Source organism: Lampetra planeri, chromosome 74 (genome assembly GCF_965212315.1).
Source record: "Lampetra planeri chromosome 74, kcLamPlan1.2.h2, whole genome shotgun sequence".
NCBI lineage: Eukaryota > Metazoa > Chordata > Hyperoartia > Petromyzontiformes > Petromyzontidae > Lampetra > Lampetra planeri.
In genome coordinates, this window is record NC_136179.1 from 1,881,945 (window position 1) to 1,903,936 (window position 21,992).

Sequence of the window (21,992 nt, forward strand, 5' to 3'; positions counted from 1 at the left end):
AAATACTTCATGAGGAAGAAAGCGAATATGAGAACGTACATGTCAACGTCACTAGAGTCCGATCCGAGTTGGGCAAAGTTTACTGTGCTGTCCATATGGCAATGGAAGCATAGCTCTTGCTATTTAAGCGATGCTCCAATCAGAACCATGTACACACTGAATAAAGTAAGACCTAGCACAGATTTAAAAACTGTCCATAGTCACACGGTTTGCATGGAAGGAGTGGAACCTTTACAAGGAAATGTCCGAGACCTCTATTACGAGCATAAACTGATCAAGTTAAATTCTCTATCAAGACTACGAAAAGCTGCCCTCAGATCAAGGAGAATGCTTGAAAGATCTTTTTTGTAGATGTTAGCAATTCAATGATGACCCTCACCAGAGCTGTCGAGGTGCTGCACCTTTTTAAATCCTTTATATTAAGTTCGCGTGCTTGCGTGCTTGCTTGCTTGCTTAGGACCGTGCAAATCTTTCGGTCGTTTTTTAACCCACTTCCCGTGATCCAATCGAGCTGACATTTTCCACACAGACTCGTTGTGCCAGACAATTATTGTTCGTGAAAAAAAATCCCAAAATTTGACACTTTTTAGGCAAATTTTATTTATTTTACATATATTCAAATAGAACGCATTCATGGCTTTGGCTGAACGTCAGAGTGTAAGAGCCCAGAGCGTAACCCCTCCACAAGCCGTGGCGGAGTAGCGCAGTTGGTAGCGCCCTCGCTTCCCGTGCCAAAGGTTGCGGGATCGATCCCCGCATCCTCCACAGGCGAATATATTTTTTAAATCCTTTATATTAAGTTCGCTGCCACACATATAAAGGATTTATAGTGAAAAACTTTGTTTTTACGGGTTATACTTATTAAATCCTTTATATTAAGTTCGCTTGCTTGCTTAGGACCGTGCAAATCTTTCGGTCGTTTTTTAACCCACTTCCCGTGATCCAATCGAGCTGACATTTTGCACACAGACTCGTTGTGCGTGACAATGAATTTTCGTAAAAAAAATTTTTACAAAATTTTACAATGTTTAGGGGAAAAATTTTTAATATTTATTTACCAATTGGTTAATGCTGGCACACAATCATCTGACCCATAGGTGGCAGCCATCTCAAGCCAGAGGACGAGAGGACTCTAGCCGCCCCGATGCCACGCATATAAAGGATTTATGGTGAAAAACTTTGTTTTTACGGGTTAATTTTTTATAAATCCTGAATGAAATGAATCAATCAAGTCGTTTAAATACAAATCTTGATGAAAGTGTGGTCAGCACATGCTCAACTATTAAGATCAAATATGGGAAACTGAAAATTGGACGAAAATTGTAGCGCCCTTACAAAGATGTGAGTGGACATCTGGAGATATCTAGGCAATTGGTGTTGGCAGTAATTACAATAAAATAGTGCCGATTTTATAATGAAAAACATCTGTTGGAATGAATTGCAATGATAGAGATCATGTAATTAAACGTTCTGGTTTGCAATTTGGCGGGCAAGATGGACAGATTTCGTTTGAGAGATGACATCGTTGAAGTTGTCGAGTGATGTATTAAAGAGATTTCATCGTCCATAGCTATTCTGAATGCCTTGAACACGCTGCGTGAAATCGAACAACTGAAGAATGGCAAGGACTTTTGTAACTGAATAATGTCATTTACATGAATATTAAATTTGCAAACAACAGCATTCAGAAGCAAGCCACCAAGAGCAGGTCAGGTTGTAGTCGGTTTAGAAGTAGGTGAAGCAGAATTAGCAGGAATCGCTGCACTGTCCTGCAATGTCCATGCACCTTCATATAAATTATTATTTAGCTTGCAGATTGCTATGCATCATTGTGGGTATGAAACATGGGCTTTACCTCAAGTTCTTTAAGCTTCGTTTCCGCCTTCGCACGTTCCACCTAGATATAGCGAGGAGTGCATGCATCGGGTGATACATTCATGCAAATTCTGTGGAGTATGTATCATGCCATACAATGCATACTTAAGCTTGTATAACTGTAAAGCAGATATATAGTAATTATAGAAAGTGTTCACAAAACCGTATTTTCACTAGAGCGCATCTTATATTGCTCTAAGCAACTGTCCCATCCCACCACTACCTCTTCTTGCCTGGGCAAACTTCCTCCCCCCCCCCCCCACGCCATAAACAGCCTCCACGATTACCCCATACAAGTGAAGTCTCAAGGATTGTGCTTGAGTCTCACGGTTAATCACACATTTTGAGTGTTATGGCCATCCATTGGAATATCCAGGTGTATTGTTGTTCATCTGTTGTTACTAACTTACTAATCCCTGCTTAAAACAGTACACTGGCAGCTGCCTGTATGTATGTGGAACGCCTTTGAATCGTACATTGCTAACTGTGCTAATCGGTGGTACGGGAGAAGGAAAACAGACTAAACACAACAATAACATAAAAGAAAACACGACGTTTCAGTCGCAACACAAGCGTCCGTCATCAGGTGTGAAAAAAATATCTGCTGTTGTGGTTTTATATAGGCACGGGAGGGGAGAGGGGGGGGAGTTTGGCTGTGGGAGTTCACAGGGGGGAGGGGAGAGAGGTTGTGGCGTGCATGGACGGGAGGGGGCTAGAGCAATTAGCAAGTAAATGGACTTGTAGTACAAGTCGTAATCGGACGACAACAACCGGGTGGGTGAGTGAGGATGACAACAACCGGGTGGGTGAGAGAAGACGGCGACAACCGGGTGGGTGAGTGAAAATCATTGCAGTTCAAACTTGACGTGGTTTGTCACATCCTTCCAATTATTTCTCAATCTGAATCGATCTTCTCGATTCAAGTTTTGTCATGCGTGCCCACAGCGTTGAAACAATGATCTAACCCCACCCGTCCATGCACGCCACAAACCCTCCCCCCTCTGAACTCCCACAGCCAAACTCCTTCCACCCCCCCTTCCCTCTCCCCTCAAAACTGCAGATCATTTTTTCACACCTGAAGACTGACGCTTATGTTGCGACCCAAACGTCGTGTTTTATTTTATTTTATTATTTGTTCTATCTACGCGACTTTACCAAAAGAACCAGAGAGTATGGATTCCTGCAGTCACAAAAGCTTCAAAACAAGATTAAACACAACAAGCAGTTATAAAGAAATTAGTTTTCAATCCAGATTTAAAAGCACATAGCTCCATTGGCTTCCTAATATCGGAAGAAAGAGCATTCTAGATGGCTAAAGAAGTGCATCTGAAAACGTGCGATGCAGTGACCATCTTTGTTTCAATGGCGAGCCAAAGGCCACTGTGAGGATGACTGGTGTTCGCTTGATGGTTTATGCTCCTTGACAAGGTCAGCGAGGTATTGTAGTTAAATGGCGCAAACCTTTTGTGTGTAATGAGTGCGACCTTATAAAGTATTATTTCGGCAACCGGAAGCCAATGCAGCTCAATGAGTACTGGATGGACATGGTCAGATCTCGCAGTACCTATCACAACATGTTACAAAGAGTTTTGTAGATGCTGCAGCTTGTTAATATTTTGCTAGACGTTCCGTAGAGTAGTGAGTTGCAATAATCGAGCCTTGTCTATACAATGCTACACGCTACCGTGTTGGCTATGTTACAACTCGATAGTGATCGAATATGTCATAGAGCCCTGATTTGAAAATTGCAGGACCTGACTATATTTTGCACGTGGTGATCAAACGATATATTCTGGTCAAATATGGTGCTGAGGCTCTTTAGATTAGCATAAAGCTGAATCCTGGAGTTTGGGACCGCCACACATGATCCTCCTACGAACTTTTCTCCTGAACCTGAGTGCCAACCAGCAGAACCTCTGCTATTGATGGATGAAGCAGAATTTAGTTTTTTGCAAACTACATGTACAACGCTCATGTGCAACCTTTGAGGTTACCAAGGCTCTCCATATATAACTTTGACTTCACTGCAGTGTACATTTGTGTATGGCCAGAATATTGATGGAACTTGATATCATGCGATGAGATATGTTGACAACCCCAGTGTCGTACCTAATACACCGAACCTTGTTCATAGCCACCCGATGAATATCTCATTGTTGATGGTGTTGAAGGTGGCTGAGAGATCCAGGCCAACCAACACTGTGGCACACCGGTCATCTTCTGGAAGTAATTGGTGATCTTTAGTAGAGCAATCTCAGTGCTCTTGAACTTCCAGTACGCCTAATTACATTGGTTGAAAATGCCTGTTGCAGTAATGTGAGGAAGTAACCACTTCAGAAAAAGGTGCTCAATGACCTTTGAAATCAAACTCAGTTTTAAGACCGGGCGATAGTTTGCAGGGTCACTGTGGGTTAAGCCCACACTTTTTTTAGAAGTGGCGTTAACTGCACTATTAAGAACAAGTCTGAAAACAGGGCTCACTGAATTTAACATTTTCCAGGTGGACAATCAACGGAACAAGCACGTCCGAGCATAATTTGAGAATCGATGTGTGGTTGTAGTCAAATGGCAATGACTTATTTGGCAGCTGTGCGATGAACATTGACACCTCTGCCACAGACGTTCGTGTCAGGGTCTCGACTTTGCATTGGTTACAGGTTAATTAAACTAAATGGAAAACAGGGATGAATGTGTTGCCTTCAAGTTAGAAACTTCCATTTTGATTGCCACTCTTCTATTGGCAATGAACGTCGCAAGTGCTGCACAATGAATGCATAGACTAGTTGATGGGTGGTTGGAGTGCAGCAGACTTTTCAGGACATGCCATAGAGCATGGGGGAGTCAATGACGTGCAGAGCAGAGAACGATTTGCGAGACCTAATAATACATCGGGTTGCAGATCGGCAGGCAGCTCTGTGAGTTGGACAATCTCGAAACCAGTTTTCTTCCAAAGATGCTCCAGCCTCCTCCACGTAGGCTTCGCTGTGATCACCTCCGGTGATAGCCAGTTACTGCTTGCTTTCCCCATTCTCTTTGTACTTGTTCGGATAGGCACCAGTACATCAAGAAAAAGTGATATTTTCTTATTGAGCTGCAATTGAATCGACCGTCGATGCAGATTTATACACGACGATGATGACCAAATCCTCTGACGGAAAGCACCGTGGTTCATTCGTTTCCATTCTCCGTATGATATTGTGATGGTTGGCCGAATAATCGGAAATGCCATTTGGATGTCACGAGAATGATCTACAACACCCACTTCTTCGATAACGTCGGTCACAGTTACAGCAGCAGTGGATGTGAAGATGTAATCCAGTATATTTCCCAAGAGACATGTTGCCCTGCTGACATGCTGGGTTAAACAGTGACTGTCGATAATCCTGGTGAGATCACTGTTAATTTTCCACAAGAACCAGTCAGTCTGGAAAAGTTCATGTAGCAAGAGACGTTACCCACTCTCAATACCAAGTTGAGGAGCTCTTGTCCAGGGTATGGCTTGATACCCAACATCAGCAGCAGTATGGCGATGAAGGCGCTCTTCCGTGATTGTGTGCATGTAGGTCGGAAGAGGAACTGAACAGATCTGTAGCACAACAATGTGTGAGGCATTGCAACAAGTTATGAATACGGTAAGTTAGGGGTCAGCATTTCCATAGCAGATCGTAGCACAGTGGGTGCTGAATTCGAGTAATTTGAACCGGAGAGTTCACCAATTAGCACTCCCTTCTGCACATCGGATGCTGGACCGAGTCTGCTGGTGAGTCTCACCGCAGTGTCGGTGACGTTTGGATGAGATAGAATTGGTTCGTGGATTCAGGCCAGGAGAAGTGCTGGGTATGGCCCCCATTCTCTAGGAAAGAGGGGAATGATTGCTAGACCAGACCACTTGGTTCGCTCAGCCAGAGTCCCGTGAGGGCAGAGGCGCGGCCGCAAGCAGATGGGCAGCAGCAGTGGCAGAAGAAGAAATACCAGCAATGCCATCGCAAGGTGTTGCTGCTATTGTTGTTATTGTTGCTGCTATAGTTGTTGTTGTTGTTGCTTTAGTTGTTCTTGTTGCTGTTGTTTCAGTTATTGCTTATGTTATTGCTTCTGTTGTTGCTGTTATTGTTCCTGTTGTGTCTGAATGTAGCAGTTTGTCCTCTTTCCTCATATAATTGTTGACAGTTTTGACTCGAGAGGTTGTGGTCCAGTCCAAGGCTGTGTGCATTATACACGCTATTGATCAACGCATTTGATTGACGCCATTGATCGGCTCTGTGTGTATTTGGAATGCTGTTTGTGTATAATTGAAATGCTGATGTGATTGAAATGCTGATGTGTGATTGAAATGCTGTATGCTTGATAGAAATGCTGTGTGATCGGAATGCTGTGTGTATAATTGAATTGGTGTGCATCATCATGGTGTGTATCATCAGCATATTGATGGAACTTGATGTCATGCGATGAGATGATATCGGCAATCGGAGAGACGCATGTTGAAAATAGGAATGTATTGAGGACGGACCCCTTGTGGTATACCAACTAGGCATGGCAGAAGCAATGACTATTCATCGCCAAGCTTGACGAACTGTGATCACCCCTCATAATGCAGGTGCCAGAACCAGTTCACTAGACCTCCAGAATACAAAAGAGATCTAGGTGGTACCGGTTGAGCTACCGACAGAGGAGTGGCAGCCTCTCATCTTCAGTGTTTTTGTAATTGTGGTTTAGGTGGAAGGGTCACCAGCCTCTCGCACCCATCCAGAGACTCTGTTAACCACTTTGGTAGCTGCGAGCACCATGCGGGTGTCAGTTGATTTGTATCAGCTATCCCCCCAAAGGATGTTGTTCACAGCTTCCACATCATTACCGATCGGCTTTGACTGAGGAGGTGGGGGTTGTTTCATGCCATCAAACACATGAATACATATTGTATGATGTGATGGTATTATATGACTGTACTGGAGGAATTTCCATCTGCTACAGATACAATGGGAGGCAGATCGACTGGGTGTGGTCAAGGGATGACTCCTTATTTGTCAATGTTGTTATGTATACTGACGATTTGGTAGTGTCTTCTCACTCTAAGGAGTTGGAGATGCTACTCTGGAACCTGTAGCATGCTACTAAAAGGTTGGGCCTTACTATCAGCCCCAAAATATCTAAGCACCCATCAGAGTATTTTGTGTCACTAAACACTCTACCCCCTCGGGTCTTCTAGGCCACAGTCATGCTCTCTCTTCTCTATGGTTGTACAATGTGAAGCCCTTTAATGAGCATCTCTCTTGGTTTAAAACATTCAGACTCACCTGCCTACTTTCCCTCTTGGGTTTAACCATCCTGAATTGTGTGAGGAGCGCATGGATACTTGAAATATCTGTGATACAGTCCCATCGGAGATCTCCTCTGAAAGGCTAGGCTCTGTTAGCTGGGTTATGTAGCCCACATACCCAGCCACCACATGCCAAAGCAGCTTTTGTTTGGCTAGATAAAACAGGCTGAACAGGCACAGCGTAGGCTAGATAAGAATTAGGCTGATGTGGTAAGGAGGATATGGATTTGATTGGACTCGGAGGAGGCTAGTGAAGGACGCTACTGAGTAGTTGGAGGCAGATTTCCTCCAACATTAACAGACAGCAGAGGAGCGATGCTCACAATAACGAGCGGAGTGCCGGGCACCTAAAATTCAGCGAGTTGGCACAGTGCGGAGCACAGGTGGTGCATCTGCCAGTCATTTCATGAAGTTATCGAATAACACCGGGTCTCTCCCATGACATGCCAGTAAGCCTTGGACAATTCACGTGGCCTCAATGTGCACCTAGCCCGGCACAGGCCGGTATTGTGTTGGGAGTGAATTTCCAGTTTACCTCTCTCTCACATTTACTTACCTTTTCTGTCGAAATCTCAGATATTAATCCTTCATTTTTTTTCTGCAGGTAAAGGCACAAATTGAGACATATGAATAATAATAATCAATATTCATTGGGAAAAAATATATTTTTATAATATTGGCACTTAAACCATACCCTTATTTTCAATGTATTTGCTTTTATATAATCAGCAATATGTAAAGTAATACAATCAACTGTCTTTCATTAGGGTTATTAGCGCGTTATTTTTAATTAATTGCCTAATAATACAAGAGCAGTACATTTAATTACAAACTGTAATGTTGGGTTAAATTATTAAACATGACATAATCTAACTTTCCTGTGGAAACAGTGTTAGTTAAAACACAAGTGGAAATAAACAAAAACATAGTTAAACTGGCCATTCTTATTGGGAAAGACTAATGTACTGCTGGCCATATTCTCTAGACCAGTGGTCTTTTTTTATGGCAGCCTGCACCCGTTTGGTTCTCAATCCTAAACAAATGTATAATGTAATAAATACATAGGTTTGATTAATCAAGGTAGTTGTATTATGATTTGAAGCTTTCGTGACTGCAGGAATCCATACTCTTTGGTTCTTTTGGTGAAGTCACGTAGGTAGAAATACAATAAAACAAATCACGACGTTTCGATTGCAACACAAGCGATCTTCATCAGGTGGGACAACCACAGCAAGAAAATTCTGAAGTCGGCGGGAGAGCTGCCGTGGCAAGAGGTTAAATAGGTAAGAGAGGAGGGAGGAGGCAAGGGGGGAAAGAGGGGGGTGGGGTAGGGGGTGGGGGGGGCCGCGTGAGCGCTAGAGGAAGAGGACATGAGGTTGGGGGGGGGGGCACGTGGTCGGGGCAAGCAGTAAAGCCGCAGGTAATGATGGAACCAACAACAACACTTTAAGGCATTACCTGTTTAATAAAAATCCTTCCAATGAAGTTTTGCCTGTGTTTATATATCTGGATGGCTTCATGAACAAACCTTTGATAGTAGCCCAAAGGTTTGCAGAGTACCTTGGTCTCGGAAAAAATAACAATATCACGTGGGCCCACAGCGTTATATCAATTCAAGCGGCTCTCCGCTAAAAACCCTAGACCACCCATATTCTGTGGTCTTCCAAAAATCCATAAAGAAGGTACTCCACTTCAGCCCATCGTTTCCACTATCAACTCACCTACCTACAAACTGGCCTGATTTCTGTCTGAGACCATGCTTCCATTCACGGGCAAAGACTACCTCAGCAGTACATAACTCAGCTGACTTGGTCTCTCTAATGAAGGGCATCTCACTGTCTCCAGATGATTGCTTGTCAGCTTTGATGTAGTCTCTCTGTTCACCAAGGTTCCTGTACCTGACACCTTAGCAATAATTGAAAACTTTGTCCAACATGGACTGAATCCTGATGTACCAACTTTGGTTAGGCACTGCCTTACCAACACTTACTGCACATGGAATGGTACTTTCTACAAACAAAATGAAGGTACCCCCATGGGTTCCCCCTTATCACCAGTGATAGCGAATGTTTCCATGGAGAAATTTGAAACAGATGCCATCCAGACATCCACCCTACGTCCTTCCTTGTGGAAGATATACGTTAGATGACACTTTCGTAATTTGGCCACATGGCCTGCCAGCATTGAACCAATTTCTCAACCACATCAATTCCATACACCCATCCATCAAATTCACCATGGAAGTGGAGAAGAATGGCAAGCTACCATTCCTGGATGTTCTGTTTGAGAAGAGGCCTGACGGCTCGTTGGGATTCTCTGTCCACAGGAAAGCCACCCACACAGATTACTATCTAAAACCTGATTTCCACCACCATCCGGCACAGAAGAATTCCCTCATAGAAACACTACACCATAGGGTCCACTGCATCTCCGACCAACACCACCTAGCCAGTTAACTGGAACACGTACACAAAGCCCTCAAGATGAATGGGTACTTGGACCGCATTATTCGCATAGCTGTTTCTCCAACCATGGATAAACAATCTCCTGAGAATCCAATAAAAATCATCACTTTACCATGCATAGCAGGTGTTACAAAAATATTTCCAAAATCTTAAACAAACACAAAATCGAGGTCCGATTCAACACAGTACACAAAATCCTGGATCGAATTCCATCTGCGAAGAAGGTAATTTCTGACTTGCAATACCCTGGAGTCTACAAACTGAGCTGTACCTGCGGTAGCAGTCACATTGGGGAAACGAAACGACATGTCTCAGGCCGTGTTCACGAACACAAGGCAGATCTGAAACATGGCAGAACCAATACCTCTGCCGTAGCTGACCAATAACGCTGTGGGCTTGCATTATTTTTTTTTCCGAGACCAAGGTACTCTGCAAACCTTCGGGCTACTATAAAAGGTTTGTTCATGAAGCCATCCAGATATATAAACATAGGCAAAACTTCAACCGAGAAGATTGATACAAATTGAACAATCATTGGAAGGATGTTATCAACAAGGTAATGCCTTAACATGTTGTTGTTGTTGTTTCCATCATTACCTGCCAGTTTACTGATAGCCCCGCCTACGTCCCCCCCCCCCCCAGCCTCACGTCCTCTATCTGTTCTTCCACAACCTTTCCACTTCTAGCCCCGCCCACGTCCCCCCCCCCCAACCTCATGTCATCTTCCCCGAGCGCTCACGCGGCCCCCCCACCCCCTACCACACCCGACCTCCTCTCCCCCCTTGCCTCCTCCCCCCTTTCTTACCTCTTGCCACACGGCAGCTCTCCCGCCGACTTCAGCATTTTTTTCGCTGTGGTTGTCCCACCTGATGAAGATCGCTTGTGTTGCGATCGAAACGTCGTGATTTGTTTTATTTTAATTCTACCTACGTGACTTTACCCAAAGAACCAAATAGTAAAGTAGTTGTACTTACGTGCCCGTTGTTAAATTGTTTATTCGATGATTTACCTAATAAAAAAATATGGCCATGTCTCTCACCCCCAGAAAGGGCATCTCGCAAATCTAATTTGTGATTTGAATTTTCCGCAGATAATCAGCTGCAACCAACACCTATGGTCTTCCTTGAAATGCGTGTCGCTGTTTGGTTGTCACGATAATAACCTTAGAGCACTAAGCCAACATAATCCATATTCTAGGTGTGATGCTCGGAAGTCACCCTGAATAAAATTGGTTCTTAAGTGATGTGGATTGATGTAATCATCATGGTGACCATTTATTGCACGACACATTTGTGTTAATGTAGTTAATCAATTTGGCATTTTAAGCTTTCAGCATTAGAATAATTATCCATTGTTTTACAACAAACACCACTTTCAGTACCAACAGCCATTTCTGGTTGTTAAACAGCAACATTCTCTGTTTGGCATACCATGTCAGCCAATCCCCAGCATCGAGTGACGAGTTAAGAGTCAGATGCTAGTGGTTGTATCATCATAGCCGTTTCACCTCCTGAAGTAATTGAGCCACCTCATTTCTGCCCACTACACTTTGCAGGACATGATGCCAAGAAGTCATTTTTATTTCTTCTTGGTGTGGCAAGGCAGCCATGTGGATGGCTGTGACTGAAGCTGGCTTCAGGCTCCAAGAGTGGAGCATTAGGTCAGGAAGTGTCATCTCTTTATTAATAGGTGGAGCTTCCTGTCACACATTTAGGTATTATTAATTACGTGTGCTCCAGCGCAGCAGTTGATTGTCAAAATTTTATCCGTATATTTTATTTAATTTGATTTAATTATAGTTATTTTATATCAGCGTTGCTGTTCATGGCACCTTATTTATCCTGCTCGGTTTACGTTATTTAAATTTTCGGTTACTTGATTGCAGACGAGTTGATTGAGTATCTGTCTTACTCTAATCTACCTTGCTGTTGTCAGCTTTGATTCATAATTTATATGATGTCAGATCAAATGTCAGGTCTTTGAAAACCATTGCACCTACATAGTGTATGTATTTGTCTGTTTTAGTCCGCCTAGCTCTGGCTGAGATTGTTTGTGTGGAACCACGTTAGAATAATAGACGATTGCACAATCAGCCCAATGACAATGCACACAGGCCCTCCAAGTTTCATGATGCACCACGGTTCTATACATGTCGACGCCAGCATTACCAGCCTCCTCCAAACATTAATTTTCCCAGATACCTGTAGGCACTGATGGCCTAACCCTATAGCGCTGCTCATGTGAATAATCATTTTCCATTCACATGCTTGCAAATGTCATGTTTCTCAGGATATTTAAAACAAAGAATGTGGTGTCAGTTGGGCAAAATTCCTTAAAAAAAAGAATGATGTCCTCACAACTTTTGTAAGCACGAAATGATAAAGACTGATCCCAAAAGACACCAAGACTTCTAGCTTAGTTTTGTTAGACAGACATTGATGGTCGATCATCAGATGAATGGGGGCCTATCTTGGACAGTTGGTGGGGGGAGCCAATGAAAGGGATCGTGGTGTCATCAACGCAAACTTGGAGATATTTCTGCCACGTACAATAGTTGATGAAAGAGAGCGAATATGAGAGCAAACATGCCAACGACACAGAGTCCGAATCGACTTTGGCACGTATTATTGTGTTGTCCATTTGTCAATGGTAACATAGGCCTTGCTGGTTAAGTTAACCTCCACTAAATAAAATGCCACCTCGCACGTATCTTAAAACTGCCCATAGTGACACGGTTCGCAAGGAATCAGTGGAACCATTGCAAGGCAATATCCAAAACCTGTATTATGAGTTGCAACTGATCAAGTAAACTGCTCTGATCAAGACTACGAAAAGTTGTGCTCAGATCAAGGAGAATGCTTGAAAGATCTTTTTTGTAGATGTTAGCAATTCAATGATGACCCTCACCAGAGCTGTCGAGGTGCTGCACCTTTTTAAATCCTTTATATTAAGTTCGCGTGCTTGCGTGCTTGCTTGCTTGCTTAGGACCGTGCAAATCTTTCGGTCGTTTTTAACCCACTTCCCGTGATCCAATCGAGCTGACATTTTCCACACAGACTCGTTGTGCCAGACAATTATTGTTCGTGAAAAAAAAATCCCAAAATTTTACACTTTTTAGGCAAATTTTTTTTTATTTTACATATATTCAAATAGAACGCATTCATGGCTTTGGCTGAACGTCAGAGTGTAAGAGCCCAGAGCGTAACCCCTCCACAGGCCGTGGCGGAGTAGCGCAGTTGGTAGCGCCTTCGCTTCCCCATGCCAAAGGTTGCGGGATCGATCCCCGCGTCCTCCACAGGCGAATATATTTTTAAATCCTTTATATTAAGTTCGCTGCCACGCATATAAAGGATTTATAGTGAAAAACTTAGTTTTTACGGGTTATACTTATCAGACATTACCAAAACATTGATTAACCTCAGCAGAGCTCTCTCGGTGCTGCACCGTGGTCTAAAACCTGACTGAAATGGATCAAGCAAGTTGTTTAAAGACAAATATTGATGAACGTGCGGTCACTGCATGCTCTAGTATTTTTAACATTTAAAATTGGACTGAAATTGTGGTGCCTTTCCAATAATGTGGGTGGAAATCTGGAGGTATCTGGACCATTGCTGTTGGCAGTAATTGCAAACATATAGTGCTGATTTGATCACAAATTCAAGAGATCATTCAATTAAGTTAGCGGCCTGGATTAAAAGGTGATTTAATATGGCCAAAATGATTTTAGGATGACATTTTATGGCTTGTAATCACGCGGGCAAAATGGACACATTTCGCTTAAGAGTTGACATCCTTGTACTTGTTTAGTGACGTGTTAAAGAGCTGTCGATAAATAGTAAAACCTGAATTCCTCCAGACTCGCTCAGAATATAAACCATTGATTTCATCTTTCATAGCTCTTCTGAATGCCACGGGGAGGGCTTAGTGGCAGAAATCAGTTAGGCCTGAAAACGAGTCAAGGGATCTAACATTTGTATGTAATAAGCAGTCTACAAAAGAGGCCGTAAAGGGCAAAGTCTTCAGTAATTGATACATACATAGTGGAGATTAGAATATGGTGAGACATCTGGGCATTGATGGGGAGAGAGTGAGCAGAGTATGCGCATCTTGGATTAAACTGCACAGTGATCAGATGAACCTGTATCAATAATAGAAAGGTCATTGACTGTGAAGCCAATAGATCACAATTATTCCCGGTATGTTGGATGGTGTTAGTAGGGCCAAACAACTGAAGAATGGTAAGGATGTCTGCAACTGAATAATGTAATGCAGCATTTATATAAATGTTAAAAGGTGCCAACAGCAGAATCCAGAAGCAAGCCACTTAGAGCAGATCAGTTGATAGTGGGTTTCGGAGTATGGTAATTCAGAATTCGCTGCAATGGCTGCAGAGTTCTGCAATGTACGAACACCTTCATATAAATGCATACATTTGCATGCAGATTGCTATGCACCATTGGTACTATCCATAATGCATGTTATTTTTGTTAGATCGGAAAATATATAAAAGTGTCATTAAACCCGCCACCACCACAAGACAAAGCTAATTAGTAAGAGTTGTCACATAAACAGAACATGCCAATGTGGTTTTGAAGCATGGGTTTTACCTGAAGGTTTTCAATCTTTTTTAGCATATCCGCACGCTCCGCCTAGATATAGCCATGAAAACATGAATTGGGTGATGAATACAGTCATACAAATTCTGTGGACCATGTATAATGCCATGCAATGCATACTTAAGCTTGGTAACTGTAAAGTACAAATATAGCAATAAGTGTTAACAAAGGTGGTGTTTTCACTAGAGCTCTAAGAAACTGTCCCCACTGATCACTACCTATTCTTGTGTGGGGAAAACTCCCCCCCCCCCCCTTCCACAGCCTCCACCAATATCACATACGTGTCAAATCTCAAGTATAACGATTGAGACTCACAATTTGTTACAATATTGAGTGTTTTGAGGCCATGCAATGGAATCTCAGGTTTATTGTTGTTTATCTGTTCTAAATAACTTTCTCAACCCCGTTTAAAGCAGTATATTGGCAGCTGCTGCCAATGGTTCAGGTCTTATGTTAAGTGAACCATTGGTGATGGCAGTAATTGTGAGCAAATAGTGCTGATTTTATGAGAAATAAAACTGTTGGTATGAATTGCAATGATCAGTAGATATTACAATTTCAACTACTGGCCTGTATTTAGAAAGTGATTAACAGTAGAAAATAATATTTTACTGTTAAACTTTCTGATCGTAATTCGGCAGGAAAATAGACAGATTTCCCTTGAGAGATGACATCCTTGTAGTTGTAGGGTGATGAATTAAATAGTTGTCGATAAATGACAAAGCTGAACTTCCTCCAAACCCGTTAATATTTAGGAACCATTGATTTCATCGTCCATAGATCTTCTGAATTATATGGAGAGGGCTTAGTGGCAAAAATCCGTAAGGTATTGAGAATAGTAAAGGGATCTAGACTTTGTATTTAAAAAATAAGTCCCCTTAAAGAGACAGGAAAGGGCAAACGCCTCAGTAATTGATACGTAATTAGTAGAGTTTAGCACGTGGTACAACATCTGGAATTGACGGTAAGGAGAGTGAGCAGAGTACGAGCATCTTGGAGATGACGGCACAGTGATCAGACGAACCTTCTTTAATAGTAAAAATGTCGCTGTCTGCGTTGTGAAGCATGGGTTTTACCTCAGCTTTTTCCTGCTTTACACGCTCCTGGAAATAGCCACGAACACATGAATCGGGTGATGAATACATTCATATAAATTCAGTATAGCATGTATTATGCCATGCATTGCATACTTAAGCTTGTGTATCAGTTAAGTACATATATCGCCATTAGTAAGTGTTCACAAAAAATGTGTTTTCACTAGAGTTCATCTTAAATTGCTCTAACCATCTGTGCTGACCGACCACTACCTATTCTTGCGTGGACAAACTCTCCCTCCCCATTCTACAGCATCCAACCATACTCCATACCTGATACGTCTCATGTATAATGCTTGAGACTCACAATTTGTCACAATTGTGAGTGTCTCATGGCTAGGCAATGAGATTTCACGTTAATTGTGGTTTATCTGTTGTAAATAACTCACTCTGCCCTGTTTAAAGCAATGCACTGGCAGCTGCTTCCAATGGTTCAGGTCTTATGTAAAGGGTTAGCTTTGAAGTTTAATATTTCTTTAGAACCTTTCACTTCATGAGAAGTGAACAGGAAACTAATACAACTGTCCAAGGATAGTACAATTATTACATTCAATATTGAACTGGATATTGGGGCATGTGGCTGGATAGTTGAGTGTGTGGCTGAATCAAATCCTGAATAGAAGATGCAGGAGGTAAATTTGAAGCCCTGGACCCAAGTAGGAGGAATACTAAACTATATTCGCCTTTGAAATATAAGCTAATGCAGACACATCAGCACAGGTGAGCCATTTATGGCAAGGCTATATGAACACTGAATGAAGTTCAACCTAGCACAGATCTTAAAACAGCCCATATTGATACGGTTTGCAAGGTAGGAGCAGAACCAATGAAATTAATTGTCCAATACCTCTATCATGAGTGTCAACTGATCTTCTAAAATGCAATGTTCAATTGTACTAAAAGCTGTGCTAAGATCCAGTAGAACGAGAATGCTTGGAAAGAGTTTTGTTTGTAGATGTTAGCAAATCATTGATGAAACTCACCAGTGCTGTATCTGTGCAATATTATTGCACTCAAAAAGCAGTCTCCTCAAAGAGGCAGGAAAGGGCAAAGAGTCTTCAGTAATTGATATATAATTAATGTAGTTTATCATACAACGCGACATCTGGCATTGATGTGAACAGAGTCAGCTAATTAAGCACACCTTGGAGAATACCGCACAGTGATCGGATGAGCCTGCATCAAGAATAGAAAGGTCGCCGACTGGGAAGCCAATGGGACACACTTATTCCAGAGTATGTCCAATGGTGTGAGTAGGACCTTGAACATGCTACGTGAGACCCAACAACTTAAGAATGGCAAGGACGTGTCTAACTGAATAATGTGAAGGGGCAATTACATGGATGTTACAATCTGCATTCAACAGAGGCCAGAAGCAAGCCGCTGAGAGCAGATCAGGTGGTGGTTGGTTTAGGAGTACAGATAATACAGGATTTGCAGCAATGGCTGCAGAATCCTGCTATCAACATATACTTTCATTTACATGCATATTAATTCCCATGCACAATTTCTAATATGTTAGTAATTACTGTAGATTTATCATATGAGACTGCATCATTAATAGAAATGTCGCTCACTGTGTTGTGAAGTGCTTATTTTACCTCAACTTTTGTTGCCTTCTGTTCCACATTCACCATCTGTTGGATATAGCCATGAACACATTCATCGGGTCAAAAAAACAGTCATACGAATTCCGTGGAGCATGTATTATGCCAGGAATTGCAAACTTAAGCTTGTGTAACTTTAAAGTACATATATAGCAATGAATAAGTGTTCACAAAAGATGTGTTTTCACTCGAGCTCATCTTAAGTTGCCCTAAGCAACTGTCCGCACCCACCGCTGCCTATTCTTGTGTGGGCAAAATCCCCACACCCCCCTTACACAGCCTCCACCAATACCACATACGTGTCAAATCACAAGTGTAGCGATTGAGACTGACAATTTGTTACAATATTGAGTGTTTTGTGGCAATGTAATGGAATCCCACGTTTATTGTGGTACATCTTTTGTAAATAACTCACTCAGCCACCTTTAAATCAGGACAGTGGCAGCTGCTGCCAATGGTTCAGGTCTTATGTAAAGGGTCTGAATATATTCCTGGATATAAGCGCAGTAGATCCATTTGAAGACGTAAACCCAAGTAGGAGGAATTGTAAACTCAATTCGCGTTTGAAATGGAAGCCAATGCAGAGACATCCGCACAGATGAGACGTGGTCATGTCTCTGATTAGCATGGCTGGCAACATATGGTGCTAATGAAGTTTAACATACAGAGGTGATGAAGAGGAGTGCAAGGGAGCCTCGGGCCGCCACATTTTGGACAGACTGCACGCTAATCAAGATGTTACTCGGGGCTTCGGAGAGCAAAGCATTGATGAATGAGCACAGGGTCCAGTTTCTCAGCATGTTCGGGACGGAGAATGTTGTGCCAGTTGGGCAACATTCCTTAAATAAAAGAATGATGTCCCCACAACTTTTGTGACATATGAACGAAATGATAAAGACTGATCCAAGAAGACACCAAGATTTCGAGCTTCATCTTGTTAGATTGACATTATGATGGTGGATCATCAGATTGATGGGGGCCAACCTTGGACAGCTCGTGGGGGGAGCCAATGAGAGGGATCTCAGTTTCATTACCGTTAACTGAGAGAAATAGCTGCCAAATTAAATACTTCATGAGGAAGAAAGCGAATATGAGAACGTACATGTCAACGTCACTCGAGTCCGATCCGAGTTTGGCAAAGTTTACTGTGCTGTCCATGTGGCAATGGTAGCATAGCTCTTGCTATTTAAGCGATGCTCCAATCAGAACCATGTACACACTGAATAAAGTAAGACCTAGCACATATTTAAAAACTGTCCATAGTCACACGGTTTGCATGGAAGGAGTGGAACCTTTACAAGGAAATGCCCGAGACCTTAATTACGAGCATAAACTGATCAAGTAAAATTCTCTATCAAGACTAATAAAAGCTGCCCTCAGATCAAGGAGAATGCTTGAAAGCTGTTTTTTGTAGATGTTAGCAATTCAATGATGACACTCACCAGAGCTGTCTCGGTGCTGCACCTTTTATAAATCCTGAATGAAATGAATCAATCAAGTTGTTTAAATACAAATCTTGATGAAAGTGTGGTCAGCACACGCTCAACTATTAAGATCAAATATGGGAAACTGAAAATTGGACAGAAATTGTAGCGCCCTTACAAAGATGTGGGTGGACATCTGGAGATATCTAGGCAATTGGTGTTGGCAGTAATTACAAGAACATAGTGACGATTTTATAATAAAAAAACATCTGTTGGAATGAATTGCAATGATAGAGATTATGTAATAAAATGTTCTGGTTTGCAATTTGGCCGGGTAAGATGGACAGATTTCGTTTGAGAGATGACATCGTTGAAGTTGTCGAGTGATGTATTAAAGATATTTCATCGTCCATAGCTATTCTGAATGCCTTGAACACGCTGCGTAAAATCGAACAACTGAAGAATGGCAAGGACTTTTGTAACTGAATAATGTCATTTACATGAATGTTAAATTTGCAAACAACAGCATTCAGAAGCGAGCCACCAAGAGCAGATCAGGTTGTAGTCGGTTTAGAAGTAGGTGAAGCAGAATTAGCAGGAATCGCTGCACTCTCCTGTAATGTCCATGCACCTTCATATAAATTATTACTTAGCTTGCAGATTGCTACGCATCATTGTGGGTATGAAACATGGGCTTTACCTCAAGTTCTTTAAGCTTCATTTCCGCCTTCGCACGTTCCACCTAGATATAGCGAGGAGTGCATGCATCGGGTGATACATTCATACAAATTCTGTGGCGCATGTATCATGCCATACAATGCATACTTAAGCTTGTATAACTGTAAAGCAGATATATAGTAATTATAGAAAGTGTTCACAAAACCGTATTTTCACTAGAGCGCATCTTATATTGCTCTAAGCAACTTTCCCATCCCACCACTACCTCTTCTTGCCTGGGCAAACTTCCTTCCCCCCCGCCATAGACAGCCTCAAAATATCAAAGCACTCATCAGAGTATTTTGTGTCACTAAACACTCTACCCCCTCGGGTCTTCTAGGCCACAGTCATGCTCTCTCTTCTCTATGGTTGTACAATGTGAAGCCCTTTAATGAGCATCTCTCTTGGTTTAAAACATTCAGACTCACCTGCCTACTTTCCCTCTTGGGTTTAACCATCCTGAATTGTGTGAGGAGCGCATGGATACTTGAAATATCTGTGATACAGTCCCATCGGAGATCTCCTCTGAAAAGCTAGGCTCTGTTAGCTGGGTTATGTAGCCCACATACCCAGCCACCATATGCCCAAGCAGCTTTTGTTTGGCTGGATAAAACAGGCTGAACAGGCACAGCATAGGCTAGATAAGAATTAGGCCGATGTGGTAAGGAGGATATGGATTTGATTGGACTCGGAGGAGGCTAGTGAAGGACGCTACTGAGTAGTTGGAGGCAGATTTCCTCCAACAATAACAGACATAAGAGGAGCGATGCTCACAATAACGAGCGGAGTGCCGGGCACCTAAAATTCAGCGAGTTGGCACAGTGCGGAGCACAGGTGGTGCATCTGCCAGTCATCTCATGAAGTTATCGAATAACACCGGGTCTCTCCCATGACATGCCAGTAAGCCTTGGACAATTCACGTGGCCTCAATGTGCACCTAGCCCGGCACAGGCTCGGTATTGTGTTGGGAGTGAATTTCCAGTTTACCTCTCTCTCACATTTACTTACCTTTTCTGTCGAAATCTCAGATATTAATCCTTCATTTTTTTTCTGCGGGTAAGGACACAAATTGAGACATATGAATAATAATAATCAATATTCAGTGGGAAAAAATATATTTTTATAATATTGGCACTTAAACCATACCCTTATTTTCAATGTATTTGCTTTTTTATAATCAGCAATTTGTAAAGTAATACAATCAACTGTCTTTCATTAGGGTTATTAGCGCGTTATTTTCAATTAATTGCATACTAATACAAGAGCAGTACATTTAATTACAAACTGTAATGTTGGGTTAAATTATTAAACATGACATAATCTAACTTTCCTGTGGATACAGTGTTAGTTATAACACAAGTGGAAATAAACGAAAACATAGTTAAACTGGCCATTCTTATTGGGGAAGGCTAATGTACTGCTAACCATATTCTTTAGACCAGTGGTCCTTTTTTTATGGCAGCCTGCACCCGTTTGGTTCTCAATCGTGAACAAATGTATAATGGTAATAAATACATAGGTTTGATGAAACAAGGTAGTTGTATCTTGATTTGAAGCTTTCGTGACTGCAGGAATCCATACTCTTTGGTTCTTTTGGTGAAGTCACATAGGTAGAAATACAATAAAACAAATCACGACGTTTCGATTGCAACACAAGCGATCTTCATCAGGTGGGACAACCACAGCAAGAAAATTCTGAAGTCGGCGGGAGAACTGCCGTGGCAAGAGGTTAAATAGGTAAGAGAGGGGGGAGGAGGCAAGGGGGGAGAGAGGGGGGTGGGGTGGTGTAGGGGGTGGGGGGGGGCCGCGTGAGCGCTAGAGGAAGAGGACATGAGGTTGGGGGTGGGGGGGGTACGTGGGCGGGGCTAAAAATGGGAAGGTGGTGGAAGAACAGATTGAGGACGTGAGGCTGGGGGGGACGTGTCTCAGGCCGTGTTCGCGAACACAAGGCAGATCTGAAACATGGCAGAACCAATACCTCTGCCGTAGCTGACCAATGTTATAACGCTGTGGGCTTGCATGATTTTTTTTTCCGAGACCAAGGTACTCTGCAAACCTTCGGGCTACTATAAAAGGTTTGTTCATGAAGCCATCCAGATATATAAACATAGGCAAAACTTCAACCGAGAAGATGGATACAAATTGAACAATCATTGGAAGGATGTTTTCAACTAGGTAATGCCTTAACATGTTGTTGTTGTTGTTTCCATCATTACTTGCCAGTTTACTGATAGCCCCGCCTACGTCCCCCCCCCCAGCCTCACGTCCTCTATCTATTCTTCCACAACCTTTCCACTTCTAGCCCCGCCCACGTCCCCCCCCAACCTCATGTCATCTTCCCCTAGCGCTCACGCGGCCCCCCACCCCCTACCACACCCGACCTCCTCTCCCCCCTTGCCTCCTCCCCCCTATCTTACCTCTTGCCACACGGCAGCTCTCCCGCCGACTTCAGCATTTTTTTCTCTGTGGTTGTCCCACCTGATGAAGATCGGTTGTGTTGCGATCGAAACGTCGTGATTTGTTTTATTTTAATTCTACCTACGTGACTTTACCCAAAGAACCAAATAGTAAAGTAGTTGTACTTACGTGCCCGTTGTTAAATTGTGCATTCGATTATTTACCTAATAAAAAAATCTGGCCATGTCTCTCACCCCCAGAAAGGGCATCTCACAAATCTAATTTGTGATTTGAATTTTCAGCAGATAATCAGCTGCAACCAACAACTATGGTCTTCCTTGAAATGCGTGTCACTGTTTGGTTGTCACGATAATAACCTTAGAGCACTGAGCCAACATAATCCATATCCTAGGTGTGATGCTCGGAAGTCACCCTGAATAAAATTGGTTCTTAAGTGATGTGGATTGATGTAATCATCATGGT

At 42.5% G+C, this 21,992-nt stretch overlaps 1 protein-coding gene across 6 annotated transcripts in view; it reads right to left on the minus strand.

Annotated features, from left to right (window-relative positions):
• The window catches only part of LOC144737870 (guanylate-binding protein 2-like), a 234,684-nt gene that overhangs the window by 52,442 nt on the left and 160,250 nt on the right, over positions 1 to 21,992 (minus strand). For 5 of the 6 annotated variants that reach the window (XM_078620753.1, XM_078620754.1, XM_078620752.1 and 2 more), the window contains 2 exons: positions 20,121 to 20,162; positions 1,856 to 1,897 (listed from right to left, as the gene is read on the minus strand). In XM_078620753.1, the coding sequence (XP_078476879.1) occupies positions 1,856 to 1,897; positions 20,121 to 20,162 (84 nt within the window). Of the gene's footprint in view, positions 1 to 1,855; positions 1,898 to 19,044; positions 19,138 to 20,120; positions 20,163 to 21,992 lie in introns of those variants that run through there. The other variant, XM_078620756.1, reaches the window with a different exon arrangement.